This window comes from Hypanus sabinus, chromosome 8 (assembly GCF_030144855.1).
Source record: "Hypanus sabinus isolate sHypSab1 chromosome 8, sHypSab1.hap1, whole genome shotgun sequence".
Taxonomy (NCBI): Eukaryota; Metazoa; Chordata; class Chondrichthyes; order Myliobatiformes; family Dasyatidae; genus Hypanus; species Hypanus sabinus.
The window spans coordinates 25,045,746-25,072,116 of NC_082713.1; the positions used below are offsets into that span (position 1 = coordinate 25,045,746).

General features: G+C 40.6%; 1 protein-coding gene across 1 annotated transcript in view; it reads right to left on the reverse strand.

The window, feature by feature from the left end:
• The window catches only part of LOC132397977 (forkhead box protein O1-like), a 41,436-nt gene extending 17,544 nt beyond the window's left edge, over nt 1-23,892 (reverse strand). The window contains exon 1 of the mRNA XM_059976833.1: nt 22,009-23,892. Within this exon, the coding sequence (XP_059832816.1) occupies nt 22,009-22,434 (426 nt within the window). The 5' untranslated portion in view covers nt 22,435-23,892. The remainder of the gene's footprint in view (nt 1-22,008) is intronic.
• Nucleotides 23,893-26,371: the final 2,479 nt, after the last annotated feature.

Below are 26,371 nucleotides of genomic sequence, written 5' to 3' on the forward strand. Positions count from 1 at the left end.
TAGAAATACTGCACGTTTCAATCACCTCAGGTTCTGAAACAGAAGAACTCTCAAAAAGACTCTACATTGTTCTGTAAAGACCCCTCAGGAAATGGTGGATGTATGGACAGCAAATAAAGAATGAATCAGTCTTCCCTGGTCAAATGTCAATAAATATTCAATATCAGTAAGTGATGTGCAGGAAGCAGACGTGGATGTGTACCTGAGGACAGTCACCACCCAGAGGAAATATAACAACTTTGGAAAAAGTATTAATATACATCACACTTAAAACAGAAAAATGGTATTTGGTGGTTCAATCAAAACAAGATATTCTTGGAATTTAATCTTGGAGAAACTGCTTCATGGAAACATGTAAATGTAATATTTAATTTTCCTTCTGCTGCAACAACAAAAAACAATTTACAATATCAGGCAAATTCAATAATAAAGTAAAAAAAAACAATGGTCCAGGATTGGATACAAGCATAAGAATAACATCTATTTTATATCCTTTCTTGAGACATTGGTAATCTAACAACTAACTCCCCACTTGTTGAAGGGCATGTCACTCAAACAGATCAGTGCCTTTACTGTTGAGCATAATACCAAATAAAATGAAGTAAGACTTGCATTAAAATGAAGCTTCTCACAACTTCAGGAAACCCTGAAAGTTCTCACAGCCAATGAAGAGCTTTTATATTAAGTGTTGTAATGTAGGAATCAGGGCAGTCAATTGTTAAAATCAAGAGGTTCTGCAGATGCTGGAGATCTTGAGCAATGGATAAAAAATGCTGTCGGAACTCAGCGAGTCTAGAAAGGGGAGTAAGCGGTGGAAGTTTCAGGCTGAGACCCTTCATCAGGATTGGAAAGGAGAGGGGCAGATGCCAGAATAAGGTGGTAGAGGGGATACAAACTGGCAGGCAAGACAAAGGGAGGGGGAAGGTGGGTGGGTGGGGAAGAGGGGATGAAGTAAGAAGCTGGGAGGGGATATGTGGAAAAAATACAAGGCAGGAGAAGGGATAACATCGGGACAGAAGCTAAGTGCCGAGAGCCACAAAAACTAAATTATAGAATAGACTGGACATAAGGAACCTGCTTCGAGTATCGCTGTATTCCGGTCGTGTTTAGCACCATCCCCCCGTCGGCTGACCCACAAGAATATTGTCAATATTAAACCGGTCCGCGGTGCATAAAAGGGTGAAGACCCTGGGCGTTCATACAATATTTTCTACTTCCGGGTTGTGGGGTTTTACTTCCTGTCTTTTCTGCCCCACTGCGCATGCATGTAACTAATCGATTTGGAGTGGATCTTGCCTTTCACTAAGGTTGAGGTAGGGGATCCTGGGCTTAAAAAGGTTGGTGACCACTAGTTTAAGGGAATTGGGGGATTCTCAGATTCCTGTAAATGATGGGTTAAGGCTGAGTACCACCTGTGTCTGTGCATTCTGGTTTGTGAATGGCGACAGCATGTTTAAGATGATGTCTCACAGCTGCTTCTTTGGAGCAAGATAAGGGTTAAAGCTCACACAGATCCACAAAAGATGTCTCCTGATTTTTTTTACACCTTCTGGTCTTGACAAAAGGCAGTTGCTGATGGAGATAAGACAGGACATTTCTTTCTTAATTAAAGCTTAAATTTGGTGGAGTCTCGTATCTAAGTTATTAAGTTTTGCTCTATTTGAGTAGCTGGAATGTCTATCAAACTGATTGTTCTTTTGTATCAGTGGCCTTATAAATTGTAACAATTCTGGAAGTCAAGCAGTGAACTTGTTTGAACCGCCAGAGTGCTTCTCCCCCTGATGTTGGGACCAAGTTCCCTCGCCGTCTGAGCTCAAAGAAATAAACTGGTGAAAAGATAAGTAACGATCTTTTTGTTCTGTGGTTATTTGGTCCGGCGAATTTAAGTTTACAATTGAGCCACAACTGACACATAATTCCTCTAGATTTGTCAGATCATTTCCAAACACAAGCTCAGTAGAGTGTAGACCGCCCCTCAAATATCTAAAAAGATCATGATTTATGTGATTACCACCACATACTTACCTACCCACCCAACATTTACATGTTAAGTATCTATTTTCCAGTGCAGTCAAAGACTGCTTCCTTTAACTTTTGAGGAAACTGAAGACTCAATCCTTTGAAAGAAAGAGATTCACTCTTCACCACCTTTAATGGGTGACATTTTTATTTTAACAACCCTCCACCACTATTACTCTCTATTCTTTACTTAATGCTCCAGGCCAAAAAAAAAAACTGTTGCCTCCCAACTACATCCGATATTTGTTCATCTCGGTGCTCTGGAATCTTTCATTATTTGAAGATTCAAAGATCCAAAGGTTCAAGTACATTTATTATCAAAAAATGTATAAATCATACACCTTGAGATTTGTCTACTTTACTGGCAGTTGCAAAGCAAGAAACCCAAATAACACAATTTTTAAAAAGACCAGAAACCGCTGCGTAGAAAAGGAAACACATGGTGCAAACAACAGAAGCAAGCCAACAGCATCCCGAACCAGACTGAGTCACAGATCCACCGAGTAGGCCCCAGCTTTGGTCCCCAGTTCATCACACCAGTCGGACTCTCACGACCAGACTATGTAACAGTTTCTTCCCCCAAGCTATCAGACTCCTCAATACCCGAAGCCTGGACTGACACCTTGCCCTACTGTCCTGTTTATTATTTATTGTAATGCCTGCACTGTTTTTGTGCACTTTATGCAGTCCAGTGTAAGTCTGTAGTCTAGTGTAGCTTTCTCTGTGTTGTTTTTAATTATGTAGTTCAGTCTAGTTTTTTGTACTGTGTCATGTAACACCATGGTCCTGAAAGATGTTGTCTCATTTTTACTATGCACTGTACCAGCAGTTATGGTCGAAATGACAATAAAAGTTGACTTGACTTGACTTGAATATACAAACAAGTGCTCTGAAAACCTAATAGTAAGGATGGTGGCAACTAGAAATGATGACTGCTCTGCTGAAGAGCCTCTCCCAATATCCCCCTTTTACCCTGACATTTCACCTTAGTTCAACACTCCACCTATATTACAAGCCTTTTCCTTTTACAAGGATTCCCTGCACTTTCTCACTTTCTCTATTGTCTGCATGAACAGTTTCTGATCTACAATTGTATTTTTAAAAATTTCAACAATAATTTTATCGTAAGTAATTTCAGAATTTTAGGGGTTTGTGTAAATTGATCCTCCTAGGCATGGAGCCATAGACTAGCCACTTAACAGATGTGGAAAACACAACATAATGAATCATGAATCACAGACGCTGTCCAGAACTGAGAAATATTAAGCAATGCAAAATTCCTTCCTGGCAGCCCAATTAACAAGTCATCTTTATTCTATAGCAATACAAAACGAGAGAGCAAATGAAAGGGTTAATGGCTTTATTTAAGTGCACCAATAGCTGTCTCAGTCAACAGCAAAAATAACAAAAGAGTGGATGTTGAGAGGATGTTCCCTATAGTAGGGGAGCCGAGGACCAGAGGCCACAGCCTCAAGAGTACAAGAACATCCCTTTAGAACAGAGATGAGGAGGAATTTCTTTACCCAGATGGTGGTGAATCTGAGGAATTCACCACAGAGTGCTGTGGAGGCCAAATTATTGGTATATTTAAAGTGGAGGTTGATAGGTTATCGATTAGTAAGGGTGTCAAAAGTTACAGGGAAAAGGCAGAAGAATGGGGTTGAGAGGGATAATAAATCAGCCATGATGGAATGGTGGAGCAGATTCCAAAGGGCCAAATAGTCTAACTCTGCTCCTATGTCTTATGGTCTTATCACAAAATGAACAGGACTGGCAAGAGACCTTACTACGTTCTTATCCAGCTATAATATTGCCACAAACACCAAATATATAACTTCTTCAATGCTATCAATAAATAATGCTACCAATCCTATGTCTTACTTAAAATCCAGTGCATGTTTCTCTGAAATAATAAATATTTTAAACCTAGCTTGCTAATTACAAAATGCTTAGTTCCCCATGTCAGATTGTAAAGCTTTGTTTCTTAAAATGATAAAAATAAATGTAACTCATTTGAAACGTAGCCATCAAAAGTGTTTTGAAATACAAACATGCAAATCTGAGGGTGTGTGATAATCTATGCAAACAAAGGCTGTAAGTTACAAATGCTGTAAACATAGCCAAAGCCATGGATGTTTTAAAAATGCACCACTGAACTAAAGTGTGGGTGCTTCATTCACCAGATGGTCTTAAAGAGCAGAATTTTCTCAACCTTAAACAGATAAAAAGAGCAAAACACAAAACAAAAATCATTGGCATGATTTATTTCCCTTTTGAAGTTACAGTATCCCTAGCTTGATCAGATAGTGTTGTCTGGTTTCGGTACTATATTTCCCCAAGTCCAAGCTTACAATGAGAACAATGTCTCTTTCACACAGGCAGCTTCACTCTCACCCACGTAAACACAGGAGTCTTTCTGTGCAAAAAAGTCACACTTGGACAGCATCTAAACCACAGAAACAAACCACAGAATGGGATTATAAAGCCAAAAGTCACCTTCAAAAAAGAAATGGATTTATTTAAATCAGCAGAATTCTGACAAGAAAATATCTTAAGTCCAGCTTGCCAGTATCACTTAGAAAATTCACAGTAATGCATTTATGGCTTTAAACTCCTGATCAGAAGCTCTCTGGGTGAAACACTAGAATTTCCACTGCCATAAAATGATTAAAGATAAAAACAGTCATGTCACTGCACCGGTTCTGCCAGCTTTTTCAAACCAAGTCAAAAAAGTTAAAGTAGATAATATTGGGAACAAAATTAAAAGCAACAGATATTATTTAGAATAAATATAGAAGTCTGCTGGGCAGTTGACCATTAGCCCACTAAAAAATGTTCCAACTTCAGCATGTTGGACTCCAGAAAATAAAAAGTATGTTCTAATCCATTGTGAAGGTGATTTAAGAATTGTTTGGAGAAAAGAACTGGAAATAATATACGAATGTCAAATGCTAAAAGCCTATTTGCATTGCTTTTTTATTAAACTCAAACTATCAAATCTGGAAAAAAACAAACTCAAAGATGAGCAGAAAAAAACTGAAGATGAAATCACCTTCTTTTTTTTTAACTGGAGCCTGAAATGTTGAGACCTGTTAAAGGACCCAAAATCTAAAAGATTGAAGATATTGCATTCTTGATATGGCTCCTTAACATTTAGTCTGTGGTATGGTGACTTCAAATGGCTGTACGACTAAGCCATGATTCTTATCCTAGTACTCAAGCAGGAAATTTTACAGCTAGAAACAACACTACTAAATGCAATGAGTCAAATGGAGCTGAAGTCAACCTGCTACTCAGCCCAGGGTCACTGTTCACTGGATATACCTAGATTAGATGCAAAGAACCAGTTCTACTAACAGGACAATAGGAGGACAACCAGCGCAGTTCAATTAGGCTAACTGTCAAAGCCTTGGAAACAACCTTTAAATGTGGCTGACCTTTGGAAACATTTGTAAGGCATTGCAATTTGAAATCACATGTTAAGTAATAATCTCTATGCCAGAAATCTCTGTTATGTTTTGTAACTTCAAAACATTAAATTAATTCAAAGGAAAACACAGGAGTCCAAAATGAGTCCAATCTGATGTTTACTTTAAGCAAAATGCACACGTATCATATGGTAGCGTGATGACATAAGCAATTCATGTATATATACATAACACATAATTAATAATTTAAATGAACAAGAATGCTTAGCCAAACAAAAATACACACACACACACACACACACACAAGATAATTCAAGTATCACTGAAATACCAAATACACAAAATCTTCTATTTACAAGAATAGGAACTCCAAATTCATCACCAAGTTAACAAGAACCACGGTGATGTGTTGCAGGCTGCTTACAAAACTTTTAAATATTCCTCCTCTAAATTACTCTCACTCAATCTGCAACCCGTAATTTCCCTTTAAGCAACGTATTTTTGAACTGCCTTAATGAACTAACGTCCCGTGAACTTCTGAAGGAATCACCAGGCTTAACTCTCAAGCATGCAGGTACTGCACCTTTAAGTGGACAAAGTTACATCAGCATAGTCAAAAGACAGGGAGAAGATTCCAAACCAGGCTGAATTTTTCTCTACCTAGTAAATGTACAGTTGCTGGAGAACAAGCTTAAGGACCCAAGGGCAAGATAGCTCTATCAGAAAGGAATGAGGAATTGCCGTGTTCTGTGGTTCATGTTGTCTTGGCTCACTCTGACCACACTGGATTCAGCGATCAGACCAGAGTTTTTTTGATATACAGGATGGACCAAACAGCTGATTCGACAAAAGGTGGGGGGGGGGGGGGGGGGTCTGTGTTTCATGATAAACTCTCTGTGGTGTTCGAACACAGCAACCTTGGTATTGTTGCACTCTTGTTTCCCTTACCTGGAACATCTAATGATTAAGTGCCAAGTCCTACTCACCAAGAGAGTTCGTCTCCATGATCCTGACCATAGTTTATATATCATTAGCAAATAACATGCAGCACCAGGGGTCCCAACATTCTAGACCACTGCAATACTACAATCAGGAATGCCTGATCCATGCCTAGACCATATTTCAGTAAATCTAACCACTTGGCTGCCCTTCTCCTACCTGCAGAGGCTGAAGAGCAAGGCTCCAGAGATAAGGAATACAAAGAGGTGGCCACGGAAGGCAAAGTAGTGGCTATGGGATTGCTTTGAGTCAGTGGACTGGGCTGTGTTCAAGGACTCATCTGTGGATCTGAAGAAACATACCACAGTTATTGAGGACTTTATGGCCAGATCAGTGGCAGTCAGGTCTGGCAACCATGCGAGATAAAAGAGGTCCAGGTATGATCTCTGGAAAGCCATCTCATGTGTATATTGGCCATTCTGGACCAAACTTGAGTCACTCGGGTGGGGGGAGGGGTGGGGGGGGGATGCTTGACAGCAGACTTGAATGCTGTTATCTATTACAACATGAAACCTAGTGATATAGGTGACAACAAGCCTTTGCTACCAGATAAGCTCAATGCCTTCTACAGTGGCATGCAAAAGTTTGGGCGCCCCTGGTCAAAATTTCTGTTACTGTGAATAGCTAAACGAGTAAAAGATCAACTGATTTCCAAAAGGCATAAAGTTAAAGATGACACATTTCTTTTAACATTTTAAGTTTACATTTTCATTTCAATCTTTTACAGTTTCAAAATAACAAAAAAGGAAAAGGCCCCAAAGCAAAAGTTTGGGCACCCTGCATGGTCAGTAACACCCACTTTGGCAAGTATCACAGCTTGTAAGTGCTTTCTGTAGCCAGCTAAGAGTCTTTCAAATCTTGTTTGAGGGATTTTTGCCCATTCTTCCTTGCAAGGCTTCTAGTTCTGTGAGATTCTTGGACTGTCTAGCATGCACTGCTCTTTTGAGGTCTATCCACATATTTTCAATGATGTTTAGGTCAGGGGACTGTGAGGTCCAAGGCAAAACCTTCAGCTTGCACCTCTTGAGGGTTTTGAGGTGTGTTTAGGATCATTATCCTGTTGTCGAAGCCATCCTCTTTCCATCTTCAGCTTTTTTCACAGATAGTGTGATGTTTGCTTCCAGAATTTGCTAGTATTTAATTGAATTCATTCATCCCTCTACCAACGAAATGTTCCCCATGCCACTGGCTGCAACACAAGCCCAAAGCATGACCGATCCACCCCCCATGCTTAACAGTTGTTCTTTTCATGAAATTCTGCACCCTTTTTTCTTCGTTCATTACGGCTAAGAAGTTCTAATTTAACTTCATCAGTCCACAAGACTTATTTCCAAAATGCATCAGGCTTGTTAAGATGTTCCTTTGCAAGCATCTGATGCTGAATTTTGTGGTGAGGACGCAGGAGAAGTTTTCTTCTGATGACTCTTTCATGAAGGTCATATTTGTGCAGGTGTCACTGCATAATAGAACAGTACACCACCACTCCAGAGTCTGCTAAATCTTCCTGAAGGTCTTTTGTAGTCAAACGGGGGTTTTGATTTGCCTTTCTAGCAACACTACAAGGAGTACTCTCAGAAAGTTTTCTTGGTCTTCCACACCTCAACTTGACCTCCACTGTTCCTGTTAACTGTCATTTCTTAATTACATTATGAACTGAGGAAACGGATACCTGAAAATGTTTTGCTATCTTCTTGTAGCCTTCTCTTGCTTTGTGGGTATCATTTGTTTTAATTTTCAGAGTGCTAGGCAGCTGCTTAGAGGAGCCCATGGCTGCTGATTGTTGGCACAAGGTTTGATGAGTCAGGGTATTTATAAAGCTTTGAAATTTGCATCACCTGGCCTTTCCTAATTATGATTGTGAACAAGCAATAGTTGTAACAAGCTAATTAAGGTCTGAGACCTTGGTAAAAGTTATCTGACAGCTCAGATCTCTTGAGGTGCCCAAAATTTTGCATGGTGCTCCTTTTCTTTTTTTCACTAAAATTGTACAAAACACAAATAATACACTAATCTTGCCTAAAATGTTGAAAAGAATGTTTCATCTTTAACTTTATGACTTTTGGAGATCAGTTCATCTTCTACTCACTTAACTATTCACAGTAACAGAAATTTTGAACGGTCAGCCCAAACTTTTGCATGCCACTGTATGCTTGCTTTCACTGTCAAAACATGGAGGAACTTCACAAACACCCATAGTCCCCAATAATCCTGTGATATTAGTCTCAGAGACTTATGTGAGAGTATCATTCAGGAGGGTGGCACAGAAAGCATCTAGCCCTGATGGGGTACTTGTCAGTAAGACCAATGAGCAAATTGCTCATTGAGGAGGGGGCCAGAGGTCCATGAACCAGTGCTCATCAGGGGATCAGAGGTGGAGAGGGTCAGCAATTTTATATTCCTCAGTGACATCATTTCAAAGGATCTGTCTTCAGCCCACAACCTCTGCAATTACTAAGAAAGCATGGCAGTGCCACTACTTCCTTAGCAGCTTGCAAAGATTTGGCATGACATTTAAAACTATGACAAACCTATAGATGCATGGTGGAGAGTTTATTGACTGATTGCATCAAGGCCTGGAATGGAAATACCAATGCCCTTGAACAAAAAATCCTACAGAAAGTAGTGGATATGGCCCAGTTGATCACAGCTAAAGCTCCCCCACAACTGAGCACATCTAAACAAAGTACTGTCACAAGAAAGTACTATCCATCAAGGACCTCATAGGACATGCTGACTTCTCGCTGCTGCCATCAGGAAGAAGATACAGGAGCCTCTGGATCCACACCACCAGGTTCAAGAACAGCTATCATCCCTCAACCAGCAAACTCTTGAATCAAAGAAGATAATTTCACTTGCCCCATCACTGGACTGTTCCCACAACCCATGGACTCACCTTCAAAGACTATTCATCTCATGTTCTCAATCTTTATTGCTTTTTTTAATCCCTCTTTCATACTTGCACAGCTTGCTGTCCTTTGCACATTGGCCATTTGTCTATTCTGTTGGGTATTGTGTTTCTTAGATTTACTGTGTATGCCCGTACGAAAAAGAATCAGGGTTGTATAAGGTGACATATATGCACTTTGATATTAAATTTACTTTGAACTTTGAAGTTCAGTGAACTGGGATTCACCATCCGAGGAATCCAATTCCACTATGGACTGAAGAGAAAACGGCTATGGTCTATCTCAGCATACCCGTGACTAACCAAGCACCATCTAACACCAGCAGTTCCCTTTGGAGCCATCGGCCACAGCTAACATAATTCAGCCCGATAGGGATAATGGCAACTCCTCTTAGTTCAATTTCCATACATTTCCAACAAACTTATACTGGTTATATGATAACAACTGCATACTTGTTTATAGTCTATATACTAGAGTCTCAAATTTCACTCTCAGTAGTGTCCGACGTGATGTCACACTTACAACTTTAAGAGACTGTTCACTAGTCTATTCAAAGCCATTTTCTTTTAGTCTTAGTAGCTTTTTGATTCTTAGTTCCAAGTTTAGAAAACAGATCCATTTAGATATATATTACAAAGAAATCTTTGACTGTCTTAAGACAATTCACAGCCAGGGCTAGAAAAGAATAACAGAGGGTGCAAGAAATTGGAAAGTGAAGTCAAGCTTGCTTTTTAAAAAAATACATGATTGTAAGCTGGAAGAAAATAGCTAAACTCAGGCAAGAACAGAATTCTACAGCTTTGTGGTGCTGGGGAACAAATGAGTCGTGGCCAGAATCATCAAAGAAAGTTTCTTTCAGCAGGCTTTCTCTTGCCAACACTTCCCAAGGATTAAAGTGCTAGCACAGGGGTGCAGCTTTTAAGTCTCAGGAAAGAGTTCAGCTTCAGAGAGAAGCTAGGTTCACTCATGATAAATAAAAACAAGTTATTTTTTAGAAGTTATTTGCAAGGCTCTAAACAGTAAACGTCAAACAACAGTTGAGCTTTAATTAATGCCTCTTAGCAAATTAGTCAAACATTTAGAAATACATTGCCATTTCATTTTTAAGTGAAGACTGTTTCTCCCATGGCACAGCAGAAGAATCCAACAGAATGTATTCTTAATTATAGAAATGTACATGCATTTCCTGTCAGCTACACTAGAGATATTAAAGGCAAATTTTGTGCAGCTGTTTGGTCTCCTTTTTAACTCCTGTTGTCTCGGATTTCTTCCAGTTATTTGCAATGTCTACCACAAACTGAAAATGTTTTGTTAAAATGTCATCAGCAATATTTCAAAGCTCACTATTGGGAAGCAATGAGGCAGAGCAGAGGCTTAACCATGCAATAATCAAATAAATTTTAAGACCACTGATTCTTTATTTTGGTCCAAAACTTTAAGACAAAATACACTTCAAAAGATAAAGAAAGCTGAACCACCCATGGTAGTTTCTAATTTCAACCCGTCAGATGAACCACAATGAAGAATTCTGATACACCAGGGTGGGATTTTTAGAAAGGAATTAAGATACAAGTTATTAGTAATTTGGTCTTTCCTACTTGCTTACCAAGACCTATTTTTTTTTATATATTCTTAACAGCCACATTATAGCCTCTGCTTAAGTGCAAAAACAAAGCACAGAGAGGCCTGTAACCCTCTCTCCCTCCAATGTGCCCATCTATTCTCTGTCACAGCAGCTGTTAGACCAAGACCTTGGAAAAAAGGTTATTTGCCTAAATGTTAAAGATCTTTAGAGGTTAGCTTTGTCACATGCACATCAAAACATAGACAAGATGTATTATTTTCTGGGGGGGGGGGGGGGGGAGAGAGAGAACCCACAAGAGTCAGCATGCTTCCTGCTCCAACATAGCATGCCCAAAGCTTACTAACCTTAACATGGGAGGAAACCGGAGCCCACAGCAGGAACTGGATTTCAGTGGATCGCTGGCACTGTAAGGCATCGCGCTAACTGCTGCACTGCCTGCCACCCTGACATGGAAGTGTACCTTTGATAACTAACTGTAATACACTCCACTATTCACAAGATTTCATGCATTTCCCCGGGGTGGAGCTTTGGTTGGGGAAAGCAGAAAGGAAAAAAAAAATAGGAGCCCAGAAGTACAGAGAAGGAACCAAGAGATTAGATTAGATTAGATTCAACTTCATTGTTGTTGTGCTGAATACAGATACAAAGCCAATGAAATGCAGTTAGCATCTAACCAGAAATGCAAATAGTGTTATTTATAAAATAACTGTGAATAAAAAGTAAGTGCTACAACACACAATATAAACGTACTGAGACAGTACAATATGGGTGCTATACTGCTTAGCGTTGTGATGGGAGGTTCAGCAGGGTCACAGCCTCAGGGAAGAAGCTCTTCCTGTGCCTGCTGGTGCGGGAGCGGAGACTCCTGTAGTGCCTACCAGATGGGAGGAGAGTAAAAAGTCCATGGTTAGGGTGAGATGCGTCCTTGATAATGCTTCTCACCCTGCCCAGGCAGCGTTTATGGTAGATGTTCTCAATGATGGGCAACTGGGTGCCGATAATCCGCTGATTATGCACATTCAATAAACAAAAAAAATATGCTATAGATTTTCTTTGATTTTAAGGACGATGAGAGAAAACCGGAACTATTGATCTGCCAGCATGACATAAGTAGAAGGGAAAATATTGCAGTTATCTACAGATAACAGGGCACTTGTTAGATTTGGGCAGAGCTTACATAGACTTAGCATAGTGGAAATCATGCATGACCAATTTTTGGAACTATTTTAAGGTCACAGACAAAAGATTGACAAGGCCAAATTAGTAATTGAACTTATAGAATGTCTTCAATAAAGTAATAGACGAGATTATTAAGGCAAAAATATTAGTGGTAATATAGTAGCATGGATTAAGGATTGGTTGACAGACACAACAGGAACAAATAGTTCACTTTGGGAGTGTTAACCGTGAATCCTGGAGGGATGAGTGCTGGTTGGACCGTGGCTGTTTACTATTTACATGAATTATGTTGCTGTAATATATCCCGGTCTTGGTTTTGATACAAGGTCTTGACCCATAGCATGACTCTCTCTCTACCTCCACTTGTACTGCTCCACCCACTGAGTTTCTCCAGCAATTTGCAGTTCATTTAAAAAAATCTGGTATCGAGCTTCTGCAATTTAGACCACAAGACATAGGAGCAAAATTAGGTCATCTGGCCCATCGAGTCTGATCCGCCATTCAATCATGGCTGATCCTTTTTTTCCCGATCTCCTCCTCAACACCAGTTCCCGGCCTTCTCCCCATAACCTTTGATGCCATGTCCAATCAAGAACCTACCAATCTCTGCCTTAAGTGCACCCAATGACTTGGCCTCCATAGCTGCATGTGGCAACAAATTCTACAAATTCACCACCCTTTGGCTAAAGAAATTACTCCATGTCTGTTTTGAAAGGGTGCCCCTCTATTCTAAGGCTGTGCCCTCTTGACCTAGACTCCCACACCATGGGAAACATTTTTTTCCCACATCTACTCTGTCTAGGTCTTTCAACATTCAAAAGGTTTCAACTGTATCCCCCCCCCTCATGCTTCTGAATTCCAGCAAGTACAGACCCAGAGCCACCAACCATTCCTAAAATAATAACCCTTTCATTCTTGGAATCATCCTTGTGAGCCTCCACTGGACCCCCTCCAATTTCTAAGATGAAGGGCCCAAAACTGTTTACAAAACTCAAGGTGAGGTTTCACCATTGCCTTATAAAGCCTCAGTATCACATCCTTGCTCTTGTCTAGACTTCCTGAAATGAATGCTAACATGGGATTTGCCTTCCTCACCCCCAACTCAACCTGCAAGTTAACCTTTAGGTTGTTCTGCACAAGAAATCCCAAGTCCCTTTACATCTCAGATTTTTGGATTTTCTCCCTGTTTAGAAAATAGTCTGCACATTTATTTCTACTATCAAAGTGCATGACCATGCATTTTCCAACATTATATTTCGTTTGTCACTTTCTTGCCCATTCTCTTAATCTGTCTAAATCCTTTTGCATCCTACCTGTTCTTATGTGTCTCTGTAACATATCCAGGTCTCTCGATGATATAACTGCAGGTAACAATACAGATTGTGGAAAGTGCAGACGGATGTTGGCAGTATACAGTCACCAAGGTGAAAGGACAATAACAGCAAATGGAACACAATGGGAGAAAATATGAGGGCATTCACTTTGGTACAAGGGCAGCATTATTAGAGATTGACAGATGTAGGTGTTCAAAGGGACCTGGGTGTTCTTATACATAAATCACACAGTTAACCTGTAATTAGGAAGACAAATGGCATCTTTTTTCTGTGAGAATTTGTGCATGAAGACATCTTGGCCCAATTGCAAAGAACAACATTGAGGCCAGACCTGGAATACTGGAACAGAACTAGTCTCCCTGGCAAAGAATAAATCTACTTAAGAAAGGAATGCATCCAAATTTCATATTGATTTACAGATGGTGAGCCTAGTGTATGAGGGGTTAAGCAGATGAGAGTTTCAAAGGAAGTAGTGATCTCACTGCACAAAGCTCCTAAGACTGTTGATAGGATAGATGCAGAGATAGTGTCCCTCTTGGCTGCATCACTGCCTGGTTCGGAATTTGCACCATCTCGGATCGCAAGACCCTGCAGCGGATAGTGAGGTAAGCTGAGAAGATCATCGGGGTCTCTCTTCCTGCCATCACGGACATTTACACTACACACTGCATCTGCAAAGGAAACAGCATTATGAAGGACCCCATGCACCCCTCATACAATCTCTTCTCCCTCCTGCCGTCTGGAAAAAGGCTCCAAAGCATTTGGGCTCTCACGACCAGACTATGTAACAGTTTCTTCCCCCAAGCTATCAGACTCCTCAATATCCAGAGCCCGGATTGTCACTTTGCCCTACTGTCCTGTTTATTATTTATTGTAATGCCTGCACTGTTTTTGTGCACTTTATGCAGTCCAGTGTAGGTTTGTAGTCTAGTATAGCTTTCTCTGTGTTGTGTTTTTTTATTACGTAGTTTGATCTAGTTTTTTGTACTGTGTCATGTAACACCATGGTCCTGGAAAACGTTGTCTCATTTTTACTATGCACTGTGCTAGCAGTTATAGTCGAAATGACAATAAAAGTTGACTTGACGTCTAGTGTGTGGAGCAAGTGCCTCAAAATAAGGGATCAGACTTCAAGACAGAAGTTTCTTCACCAACAGAGCTGTGAAACTTTGAAATTCCCGACTTAAGAGGGCTGTACAAGTGCCCAAGTACATGCAATACAGACACTGGCAGGTTTTCAGATACAAGGGTACTGAGAGACATGATGCAAGTTAAATTATCAGCCACGATCCCACTGAACTGCAGAGTGCCACTAAGAAGTGAATGCAACACACACACACACACACACACACACACTCACACACACACTCACACTCTCACTCTATTTCCTGCATCCTTATTTTGAAATATATACACCAAATGGTGCACTTGGTAAAATTCTAATTTTTCCCACCAGCAGACCACGCTCTGCCCCAACCCCAACAGATTTCCACTTCCACCTTCCAAAAACAGCCTGCTTCTCAAAATGAAACACCATCACCACAGACCGTATTCACAGAAATAAATCTTTTTTTTACCATTCAATGCACTCCAACTATAAAAAACTAAAACTGTACAGAAAACAGAAAATGACACAGTAGTCGAATATGTAGTTAACCTTACTTTCATCAGAGTTTAACTGTGGGACTGTAATCAGAAGACCAACACTCATGTAAACCTACTCTTTTGTAATAATGACATTCAAGTGCAAAAATACAAATACAAAATGGTCCAGAATGAAATAATCTATATCCCATATGAGCCAATCTATATCCCATGCCCATTCAGCTTCTAATCACTGGCTCTGCACTGCTAAAGAAATCAATGTTCAGCTACCCATTGATCCAGTTTAAATTTCATAAACTTAATTTATTGACCAACTTCACTGAAAATGAGCAATGTAGTTTAGAAATCTCCAATGGTGAAAATATGTTTTTGCTCGGGGTTTCTGTTTTTTGTTAGTGAACTGCTAAATTAATATTAAGCAACGTACTGTGAATATTAAGTTCAGGCAAAATTTTACAGAGGAAAAAAAACTCATTAACTTACTTATGTCTAATCAGTTTTCTCCATGTCTTCCAGGACTTTGCATTAATACTTAATTTTCTAGTACTGACGTATCTACAACTTGCTGAATTAATGAACTGCATTTTGATTTTAATTTGGTAATTGAGTTTCTGTAATTTGTGATAGTGCAAACTTATCCAATGACAGTGTCAAAGAGATCAGTAAAAATTTATCAATGCAAATATTAACTTTCTCAAATACAGTAAATATGATTTTATTCCCAAGATCTAGATGTACAGAAATTGCATCTATGAGTTCCCAATGCCAAAAATGTCTGCGGAGAAGGCTCTAGTCCCTTGTCAAAATGGAAGATAATACAGAAAAAACAGCATTAATAAAGCAGAGAAAAAGGAAAAGTGCAGTAAAAATGCTTCATCTGGAAAATAGGTGTTGCTTAAATGTCAAACTCACATCAGTACACAAAGCAGAAAGCAAATAAAATAAATCAAATACATAAAAGTTGAAGACCATAAACAGCATGCAGCACTAAAATAAAATGTGGCAATGCAGATAAAAAAGAAGACAGTGAACTCCAACAACCAAAAACCTGGAAGATGAGAACCGGTCCACAATAAGGCTATTCATTACCCTCTCAGTACCCATTGTGATGATAGGCAAATTGCAGCAGGTCCATGTCCTTGCTTAGGCAGGAGCTGATTCTAGCCATGACCAACCTCTCAAACTACTTATCACAGCAGATGTGACTGTCATTGAGGCACCTCACTTTGCTCTTCTTGGGCAATGCCATGATTGTCAGCCTTTTGAAGTAGACAGGAACCTCTGACTGCAGCAGTGAGACTGAAGATATCCTTGAACACTCCAACCAGTTGGTCGGCGCAGATTTTCAGAGCCTCATCAAGTCCTGAAACCTCACAAAGGTTCACCTTCTTGAGATGAAACTTTAAAAGATGTTCTAACATCTGCCTCTGAGACAGAGATCACAGGGTCACCAAATGCTGCAAGGATTCGCACAGGTGTTTTATTCTCTCTTTCAAAATGTGCATAAAAGGCATTAAAGTTCATCTGGGAGTAAAGCTCCACAGCCATTCATGATGATAGATATCACTTTGAAGGAAGTAACGGCCTGCAAACCCCGCCAGAGCTAAAGTGCATCCAATTCTGTCTCTAACCTCTAACAGAATTTTTTTTTGTTGCCCTTACATTAGCCTTCCATAGGTTGTACCTGGATTTCTTGTATAGTCACCAATCTTGAATGCCACCTATCTAGCCCTCAGAAGACTACAAATCTACTGGTTCATTCATGATTTCTGGTATGGGTATGCCCAGTATGTTCTTGAAGGCACACATTCATCCAAGCAACTAATGATTCCAAAAGAACGGCAGAAATCGATACAGTTTAGAACCAATGATGTTGCAGCATTTGCCAGTCAGCATTGAACTCAATGTAGGGCTGCCTTGGGGGCTCCAGCTCTGGATTTTTCCATGAATGGGTATAGCCGCAAGTTTTCCTTTTCCAAGATGAGCTGCTAACCTCGGATGATGAGCCCCATCACCCCAGAACAACTGGTTTTAAGGAGCCAGTTACTGGCCTTTGCTCCTTCTCCTCTCAAAAGAAACAGTTCTCTCAAGCTTAGTTGCTAAGCCACACATGAAGCCCGGAACCTGGACTTGATTGTCAGGGGCTATTTGAGAGGCATGCCATTCGGAGCATTTAAAAGGCAATCGGAGCTCATCCACACTATGCACTCCCCTCCCACCCCACAGCGGTTATGACAACCATAAGGAACTAAAGGCAGATGTTCACCCCTTTTGTTCTCACAATCCCCAAATCACTGGCAAAACCAGTCCATAGTGCTAATTCAAAGAGAAAGTGGGAGATATAATTAGGGTCTTAAGTTATTGTAATCAATAATTAAGCTGGAGGGCGATAAAGTCTCTAATATATTGACATAGCTCTGACCTTCAGCCTGCAATGAATTTCATTACAAAATGTGCTCAAAATTGGTAGAAGATCAAAGCGAAACAGGATATTGGAGTAGAAAGCAAAATATGTAAAAAAAAATTATTTGAACTGTGGAGGAGCAGGTTGGGGGAACAGAATATAGAGAAATGAAAAAGATGTAATCAAGGCTACTGAATACATACCAAAGTGATAAGATCAACTGAGGGATGAAAAAAACACTTTGAACTCCCAGTTGTGAAAGCCATATCATAAAGAAAAATGAGCTTTTCACAAAGTAACTGAAGGCAATGGCAATATCACCAGAAATGGGGACTGCTCCAGGGAAATAGAGTGAGTTAGTTAATGATAAATGAACATATAAAGTCCAAGAGCAGAGATGGGAAACAGATTGATCATGTTATAGGGTGGAATTAAGCAACATCTATTGAATTTGTTGGTAGTTTGTCACCATCTGAATATGCTTGTTTTAAGATAATAAATATGGGATGTGGAGTTAGTATAGGAAAGTAATGCCAAGGTAAAAAGAACCACCACAATAATATTGATTGGCTGAAGTATATTGATCTTAATCTATGTTCTATATTCTAATCGTTCTTTGCAAATAAAAAGAAAAAATGTACAGCATTCGAAAGACAAATTAACAATCAAAGCAATCAATGCTAATAAATGGCCAATGGCTGACAAATTTCAAAGTTCAAGTTCAAAGTAAATTTATTTATTATCATATTACAAATACTGTATATCACCATATACAACCCTGAGACTCATTTTCTTGTGGGCATATTCAATAAATCCAATAACCATAATAGAATCAACGAAAAGCCGCACCAACAGGGTGGTCAAGCAGTGTACAAAAGACAACTATGCAAATACAAAAGGAAAGAAAAAAGAAGTTATAATAATAAATAAATAAATAAATATGCAATAAATATCAAGAACACAAGATGAAGAGTCATTAAAAGTGAGTCTATGGGCTGTGGGAGCAGTTCAGTGATGGGGCAGGTGAAGTTATCCCCTCTGGTTCAAGAACCCGATGGTTGAAAGGTAATAACCGTTCCTGAACCTGATGGTGTGCGTCCTGAGACTCCTGTACCTTCTTCCTGATGGCAACACTGAGAAGAGAACATGACCTGGGTGGTGAGCGTCCTTGATGATGTTTGCTGTGACAATGCTCCGTGTAGATGTGCTCAATGGTGGGGAGGGCTTTACCTGTGATAAGACTGGGCAATATCCACTACTTTTCGTAGGATTTTCCATTCTGGTATTGGTGTTTCCATGCCAGGCTGTGATGCATCCAGTCAATATACTCTCCTCCACACATCTAAAGAAGTTAAGTCAAAGTTATAGGTGTCATGCCAAATTTTCCTAAGTTCTTAAGGAAGTAGAGGTGCTACCGTGCTTTCCTTGTAACTGCACTTATGTGCTGTGCCCAGGACAGCACCTCCAAAATAACAACATCTAGGAATTTAAAGTTCCTGACCTTCTCTACCTCTGATCCCCAATGACTCGCTCATGGATCTCTGGTTTCCTCCTCCTGAGTCGATAATCATCTTGTTGATCTTGCTGACATTGAGTGACAGGTTGTTGTTGTGGCACCACTCAGACAGATTTTCAGTCTTCCTCTTAAATGCTGATTGTTAACACCTTTGATTGGCCTATGACAGCGGTGTCACTGGCAAACTTAAATATGGCATTGGAGCTGAGCTCAGCCACACAGACGTAAGTGTAAAGCGAGTAGAGCAGGGGAGTAAGCACACGGCATTGCTGTGCACCTTTGCTGTTGGAGATTGTTGCTACCCATCCAAACTGACTGGGATCTGCTAGAGAGGAAATCAAAGATCTAATTGCACAAGGAGGTATTGAGGCAAAGGTCTTGAAGCTTACTGATTAGTTTTGAGGAGATGACAGTTTTGAATGCTGAGCATCCTGATATATGCATCTTTACTGTCCAGATGTTCCAGGGTTGAGTGAAGAGCCAATGAGATGGCATCTGCCATGGACCTGTTGTGCCTGTAAACAAATTGAAGTGGATCCAAGTCGTTTCTCGGGCAGGATACGTATCAACAACCTTTCAAAACACTTCACAGTAGATGTAAGTGCAAATGGATGATAGACATTGAGGCAGGTTACCGCACTCGTCTTAGGCACCAGTATAACTGAAACCTGCTTTAAAGCAGCTGGGTACCTCAGGCTGCCAAAGCGAGAGGTTAAAGATCTCAGAGAACGCTGCAGGCAGTTGATCAGCATCTGCCAGGTTCCCCATCTGGACTGGATGCTTTCAGTGGGTTCACCATCCTGAAGGATGCTCTCATGTCAGCCTCAGAGACTGAGATCACAGGATCATCAGGGGCTGTGGGACTTCATGATAGTTCTGCCATGTTCTGATGGTCAAAGAGAGCATAGAAGGCATTGAGCTCAACAGGAAACGAAGTCCTGCTGTCACCTACACTTCGTAAGAAGTGACTGCATACAAGCCCTGCCACAGCTGTTGAACATCCTTTATTGACTCAGGTTTAGTCTGGAATTCCTACTTCACCTGTGAGATGGCTTTCCAGAGATCGTGCCTTTGCTTCTTATAACATTCTTGGTCACCAGACTTGAAGCCCTCTGATCTGGCTCTCAGCAGATTGCAAATCTCATGATTCATCCAGGGCTTCTGGTTGGGGAAAGCTGCGTATGATTTTGTGGAGACACACTCATCTACGGCTGCTTTTACAAAGTCTGTGTCAACAGTGGTGTATTCATTCAGATCCACAGTTGAGTCCTTGAACATGGCCCTGTCCACCAACTTGAAACAATGCCGTAGCCATTCCTGCCTTCTACAACCACCTCTGTTGTCCTAAGCTCTGGAACTTTGCTTATTAGCCTGTACCTGTGTGCAAGTAGGAGAATGACAGCAAAGTGATCAAATTTCCCAAAGTGCAGTCTAGGCATGGACAGTGGGCATTCCTTCTCACAGTATAGCAGTGGTCTATTGTCCCAAGACCCCTGGTGCCATTTAAAAGAGGTGATTAAATATCCAACTTCTAAAATCACAGGACAGTGGTGACAAAAGCATTGTTTTCTGATCTTATAAAAGTGACAGGAATTCAAAACCAGGTGAAAATATGTAAAAGAAATAATTACTGTGAAATTCGCCTGTGGCAGTTTTGGTTAATCCAATCTTAAAAAAAGGGATAACACACATGAAACTTGCCATTGGAGACCCAGTAACGTTTCCAAATTTGACACATTTTCAGTATCATGGATTGGAGAGGAGAGGAACCTTTCTGAAAGCGTATCAGTAAAGTTTATTTTTTTTTAAGTAGTCCATGCAACTACAAGAACACAGTCAGTGAGACGTGATGCCAAGACTGGAAACGACATCTTAAGCTATCCACTACTGTCAGAGCTTCCCAAATAATGCTATGACAGTATTTTGGCTAGTAATGGAAAAAAATTTAAAAGTATGTTTGGCTAACAGTATGCTAAAATTCAAAAGGTCCTCACAACAATACTCGTGACTTAAATCTTATTTGTTTCATGTGCTTGTTAGCTCGTTAATAGTAATTCACATCTCAAATACAAGTCATTTACCCAAAAGCAAACCAGCTTATGCCTGGTCTCTTTCAAGGTAAGTGAACTCAGCCAAATAAACAGCGAGGGCAGTAAATCCAGCCCTGTAGCAGACCAGGGATTTTTCTAATAATCAAGGATACTTTTTAATCCTAGAAGTGTGATTGACAATGCTGAAAATATAATCAAGATTGCAAAGTCTCCCAATAATTTTCTAGACAAGCTTACACTTAATTACCAAATGGGTGAAAAAAGTAAAGAACTGCTGCTAATTCTCTAGCTGTACCAAACATGGGCCAACTCTAAATGATATGCATCTTGCTACTTGAGCTGCAAGCAAAAGCGATCTTCCAAATACTTACAAAAGCGTTATTAATTAGGGAAAGAGAACAAGGAGAAATTAATATAGAGATTGGCCCACAACTGCTACTGAACTCAAGGTTAGCTCAGCTATCACTTAATGCCACAAGATTCCTCTAATATAAACATTTTTACATCAGGATTTATTGGAAATTACATATGGTCAGAGTATTAAAGCACAGAGGCCCACATCCAAGCTAACACTTGTCACCTACTCTAGTCCCAATTGCCTGCAAACAGATTCGTAGGCCAACAGGTATCAATGCGAAATCTGACAAAAATGGCCAAATGGAATTTGCCTTGATGGTTAGGCTAGAAGTCATGCAGTTAACATTGAAGCACTCTGGACAGGCCACAAGCCAGCAAAACATCCCGGAGGAGATGATTTGCAAACTGTTACAGATATCAAGTTTGAGGCAGTAAACCAAAGTATTGTTCCTTGTCACCTTTTGTAATGCAAATAATAAATATGCTTTTAATTATTTATCAAAACTGTCTCAAAGATTGAAATGTATATCAAATCTTACTTTAAGCTCTTGGAACAAATCCCAACATGGAAGGTTCAAAAGCTAACATCTTACCCACTCATCCCCAAAATAAACAGAATTCTTACCTTCCACCCAGCTGAACTGTTGCTATCTCCTTTGTCCTTGAAGTAAGGCACAGATTTGACCATCCAATCATAGATCTGAGAGAGTGTCAGCCTCTTCTCTGGTGAGCTCTCAATAGCTTTGGTGATAAGGTCTGCATAAGATTGATGGCCCCATGCATTTCTTCGAGAAGAACTCTTACGCTGTGTACTTGCTGCAGCACTTTGGGAAGAGACCTCTGCATTCAGGTTAACTTCACTCTCTAGTTTTATAGCACTTGAATCAACAACATCCTGCTTTTCTTCTTCAGTGGGAGTTCCTGTGGCAGAATCCTCCTGCTTCACAGTTGTCAGTTCTGGTCTTGGCAAAGGCCAAGTGCAGGATCTCGGACGAACCTGTGGTTTGAAGTCAGGGTCAATCTCAGCCCGACCCGATTCTTCAGCCATCATTTGTAAAATCTTCTGTCAATTAAAATCCAAACAAGAATGGTTTCTTTCTCTCCACAAATTAAAGTTCGTGACTTCTGTCTTACAAAATACATATAATTGATTTTCTTACAAACCTCTCTATATCTTCAATAAAATAACTTGCATCCTATTGAAAAGGGAAACAAATTCGGATGCTGTTCCCGATTATTTGCAAAATTTAGGAAGTTACAACCACCACCACCTATCCAAATATACTGATACTTCTTTTCTGCAAATATTACTTTGATTTCAAACTGAGATTAGTCCCATAGAATTAACACAACGCAATTTCCATTGAGGGGAATAGGACTGGCACCCACTGCAATATGTTCTAATACGTCCTTTCCAATTACAAATAAACACTTTGCATCTTTCCCGGAATTCAGAATCTGACTTTATTATATGAAACCATATAATACTGAAGAGGTTTAAACATACATGTTGACCCAGATTTTGATCATTTAGATTTTTTTTAAAAAAAACAACGTCCACAAAAATTATTTTCCTATCTCAGTCAATCTCAGTGACTTTCGATAACAAGGTAATAGAAAAAGACAAGTAGCATTCCGGTTAACAACTTCCTTTTAAAATGCTCAGAATTCACAAAACCATTGCGATTCTGAGCAGCTTTGTTTTCTTCTTCTCTAAGTAAATCCAAAACGATGCGTTGCATACAGTTTAAGAGAGCGTGTGGCAAACAAGAATCTCTTTCAGCTGACGTTAAAAGGCAGTGTAAAAGAACGACTGTGAAAACCAATGTCAGATGCTACATGATCACGAACACTCATGACAGATATTTCACCTTCACTGTTCTATAAGTGTCCACGATTAAAACTTTGTTTTTAAACAAACGAAAAGGACAGGAGCGGGGGGTGGGGGGGGAACGATCTGCATAAATTCCTTCGTCGCGAAACAAGCTCTGTCGGAGAGGTGCAAGCGTGCAAAACGTTCACGAATCCTCCAGCAGCCACGGGAGTCTCCGAAGCCTTTCCAGGAGTGGGGCTGCTGCTTCTCCCTCTCTCTCACTCACTCATCCCCCGTCGGCCTTTCGTTGCAGGCCCCGGCCACAAGGCGCCTCCACTCCAAGCTACCATCTTGACCAGGAGGAGGGGTGGGGAGGGGTGAAAGCGCCGCTGATCCAACCTGTGCCTTCAGCTAGGAGTGCGAGCTCCTCCGAGTGGTTTGCAGGACACTTTGGCCACCGCAGCGGCTGCAGCCTCGGCCGGCGGTGCCCTCAAGCTTCATTGGAATCCAGCCACCGCAAGCCGCGGGATGTCCGTCTCAGGCGAATATTTCAAGCACTCTCCGTATAACAAACACTGCTTTTCATTGTTTTTAATTCCTTTTCCACCTTCTCCTCTGTTTTGATCCGTCTCGTTCCCTTTGACGTGTTTCAACGCATAGTAAACATTGCCGTCCAGTGAAATGGGGGCGGCTTCGAGGCACGATGGGAAATGTAGTCCACTTTCCAGCACTTCCCGGCGTTCAGCGGGGACTCTACTATTTGTAGACTACAGGACCCAGGATGCAGATGGGCTACAACAACATCTTTTCACGGCGCCACCAAGAGGGCAAAAACAGTTTACAAAGCTCCTCAAACGAGTACAGTCACACCGTTTGATCGTTAACCCATTTTCTTTGAATATTTAGTTGCTGATAATTGGATCCAGTATCTGTTACACTGCTGAGTTTACAATCTCTCATTCATGTTTCCCTTCATTCTGCCAACCAAAAAAAAGCCACGGTGACGACATTGACGTCAGGCAGAGTAGTTGGATCGTGCGTTGCCTTCTGGGAGTTGTAGTAATGCTTCTGACAGCGTGTGGCTGCAGCAAGGCCTACAATACCCAGCAAACATTAGATTGTACAACATTGGAAAATTATTTCTAATTAAGCCCTCCAATTACACCTCGAGTAAAACATCTCCCGAATGCGACTAATTTCCCCGCTAAACAAATGTCTTAGTATTATAAAAACAAGTGATTCTGCAGATGTTTAAAATCCAGAGCGACAGACACACAATGCTGGAGGATCTCAGCAGGTCAGGTAGCAGAATCAGATTTAATACCACCAGCATGTGTCGTGAAATTTGTTAACTTTGTAGCAGCAGTACAATGAAATACAGAGGAAAAGTGTGAATTAAACAATTAAGTAGTGCTAAAAACAGAAATAGAAAAGTAGTGAGGTAGTGTTCATGGGTTCAGTGTCAGATGACAGAGAGGAAGAAGCTGTTCCTGAATTGTTGAGTGTGTGCCTTCAAGCTTTTGTATCTCCTTCCTTATGGGAGAAATGAGAAGGTGGTGTGACCTGAGTGATGGGGTCCTTAATGAGACACTGCTCCGTGAAGACCTATGGAAATGAATAAACACTCGACGTTTTGGACCGAGACCCTTCATCAAGGACATTTCAAATGTCTCAGCACACAAACATAGTATGTTATTTGAGGAATTCAGCCGATGAGAACCAGATTGAAATTGTCACACACTCTCATCCAGAGAGAGTGGTGCAAGACGTGTAAGGGTGTCCATATTCTAGGGTGGTGCTATCAGTTCAAGTCAAGTCAATTTTTATTGTCACTTCGACCATAACTGCTGGTGCAGTGCATAGTAAAAATGAGACAACGTTTTTCAAGGCCATGGTTTACATGACACAGTACAAAAACTAGACTGAACTACGTAATAAAAAAAAACAGAGAAAGCTATACTACAGACTTACACTGGACTGCATAAAGTGCACAAAAGCAGTGCAGGCATTACAATAAATAATAAACAGGACTGAAGGGCAAGATGTCAGTCCAGGCTTCGGGTATTGAGGAGTCTGATAGCTTGGGGCAAGAAACTGTTACATAGTCTGGTCATGAGAGCCCGAATGCTTCGGAGCCTTTTCCCAGATGGCAGGAGGGGAAAGAGAATGTATGAGGGGTGCATGAGGTCCTTCATAATGCTGTTTCCTTTACGGATGCAGCGTGTAGTGTATATGTCCGTGATGGCGGGAAGAGAGACCCCAATGATCTTCTCAGCTGACCTCACTATCTGCTGCAGGGTCTTGTGATCCAAGATGGTGCAATTTCTGAACCAGGCAGTGATGCAGTTGCTCTGGACGCTCTCAGTACAACCCCTGTAGAATGTGATGAGGATGAGGGTGGGAGATGGACTTTCCTCAGCCTTCGCAAAAAGTAGAGACGCTGCTGGGCTTTCTTTGCTATGGAGCTGGTGTTGAGGGACCAGGTGAGATTCTCCGTCAGGTGAACACCAAGAAATTTGGTGCTCTTTACGATCTCTACCGAGGAGCCGTCGATGTTCAGCAGTTGCTGATGTTACCCCCAATTTGGATAAACATAGTTCAAATAAAGCACGTTTCCCAGGTTCCCGAGCAGGTTCGGATAGTCAACCTCTACCTCCCAAATTAAAATGCTATGTACCTCTGTTCTAAGGCAGAGAGGTCTGCATCCAGGATACATAATTCTAATGAGTCCCTTCTAGATTATTTTTATTCACTATCAGGCTAGAGGTAAGCATGTTGAGGGATGCACTGAAGCTCAGAGCAGCCAATGCTAAGGGTCTGTGGGGAAGGACCACAGTATAGACTCCTTCGGCTACCACGTATTCAGGGGACCATGTGATGTTGATGGTGCTTTCTTTATTTGTGTTTCTTTCTCATTCTCTTTAAAGTTTACACTACATAATGTACTGATCAAGAAAGTAATTTTGCTCTATTTCTCCCTTTTGTATATATTTTTAATCATTAATAATGTCTATTTTTGAATTAAAGAAAGACAATAAAGTACTTTAACATCAAAGCACAGGAAGATTAACAATTTTGGAGTACATGAAATTGGAGGGTGGAAACTGATATTGAATAAGAGTTGGTTAACGGACAAGTAGCAAAGACTGGGGTTAATCAGGTCTTTCTCATGTTG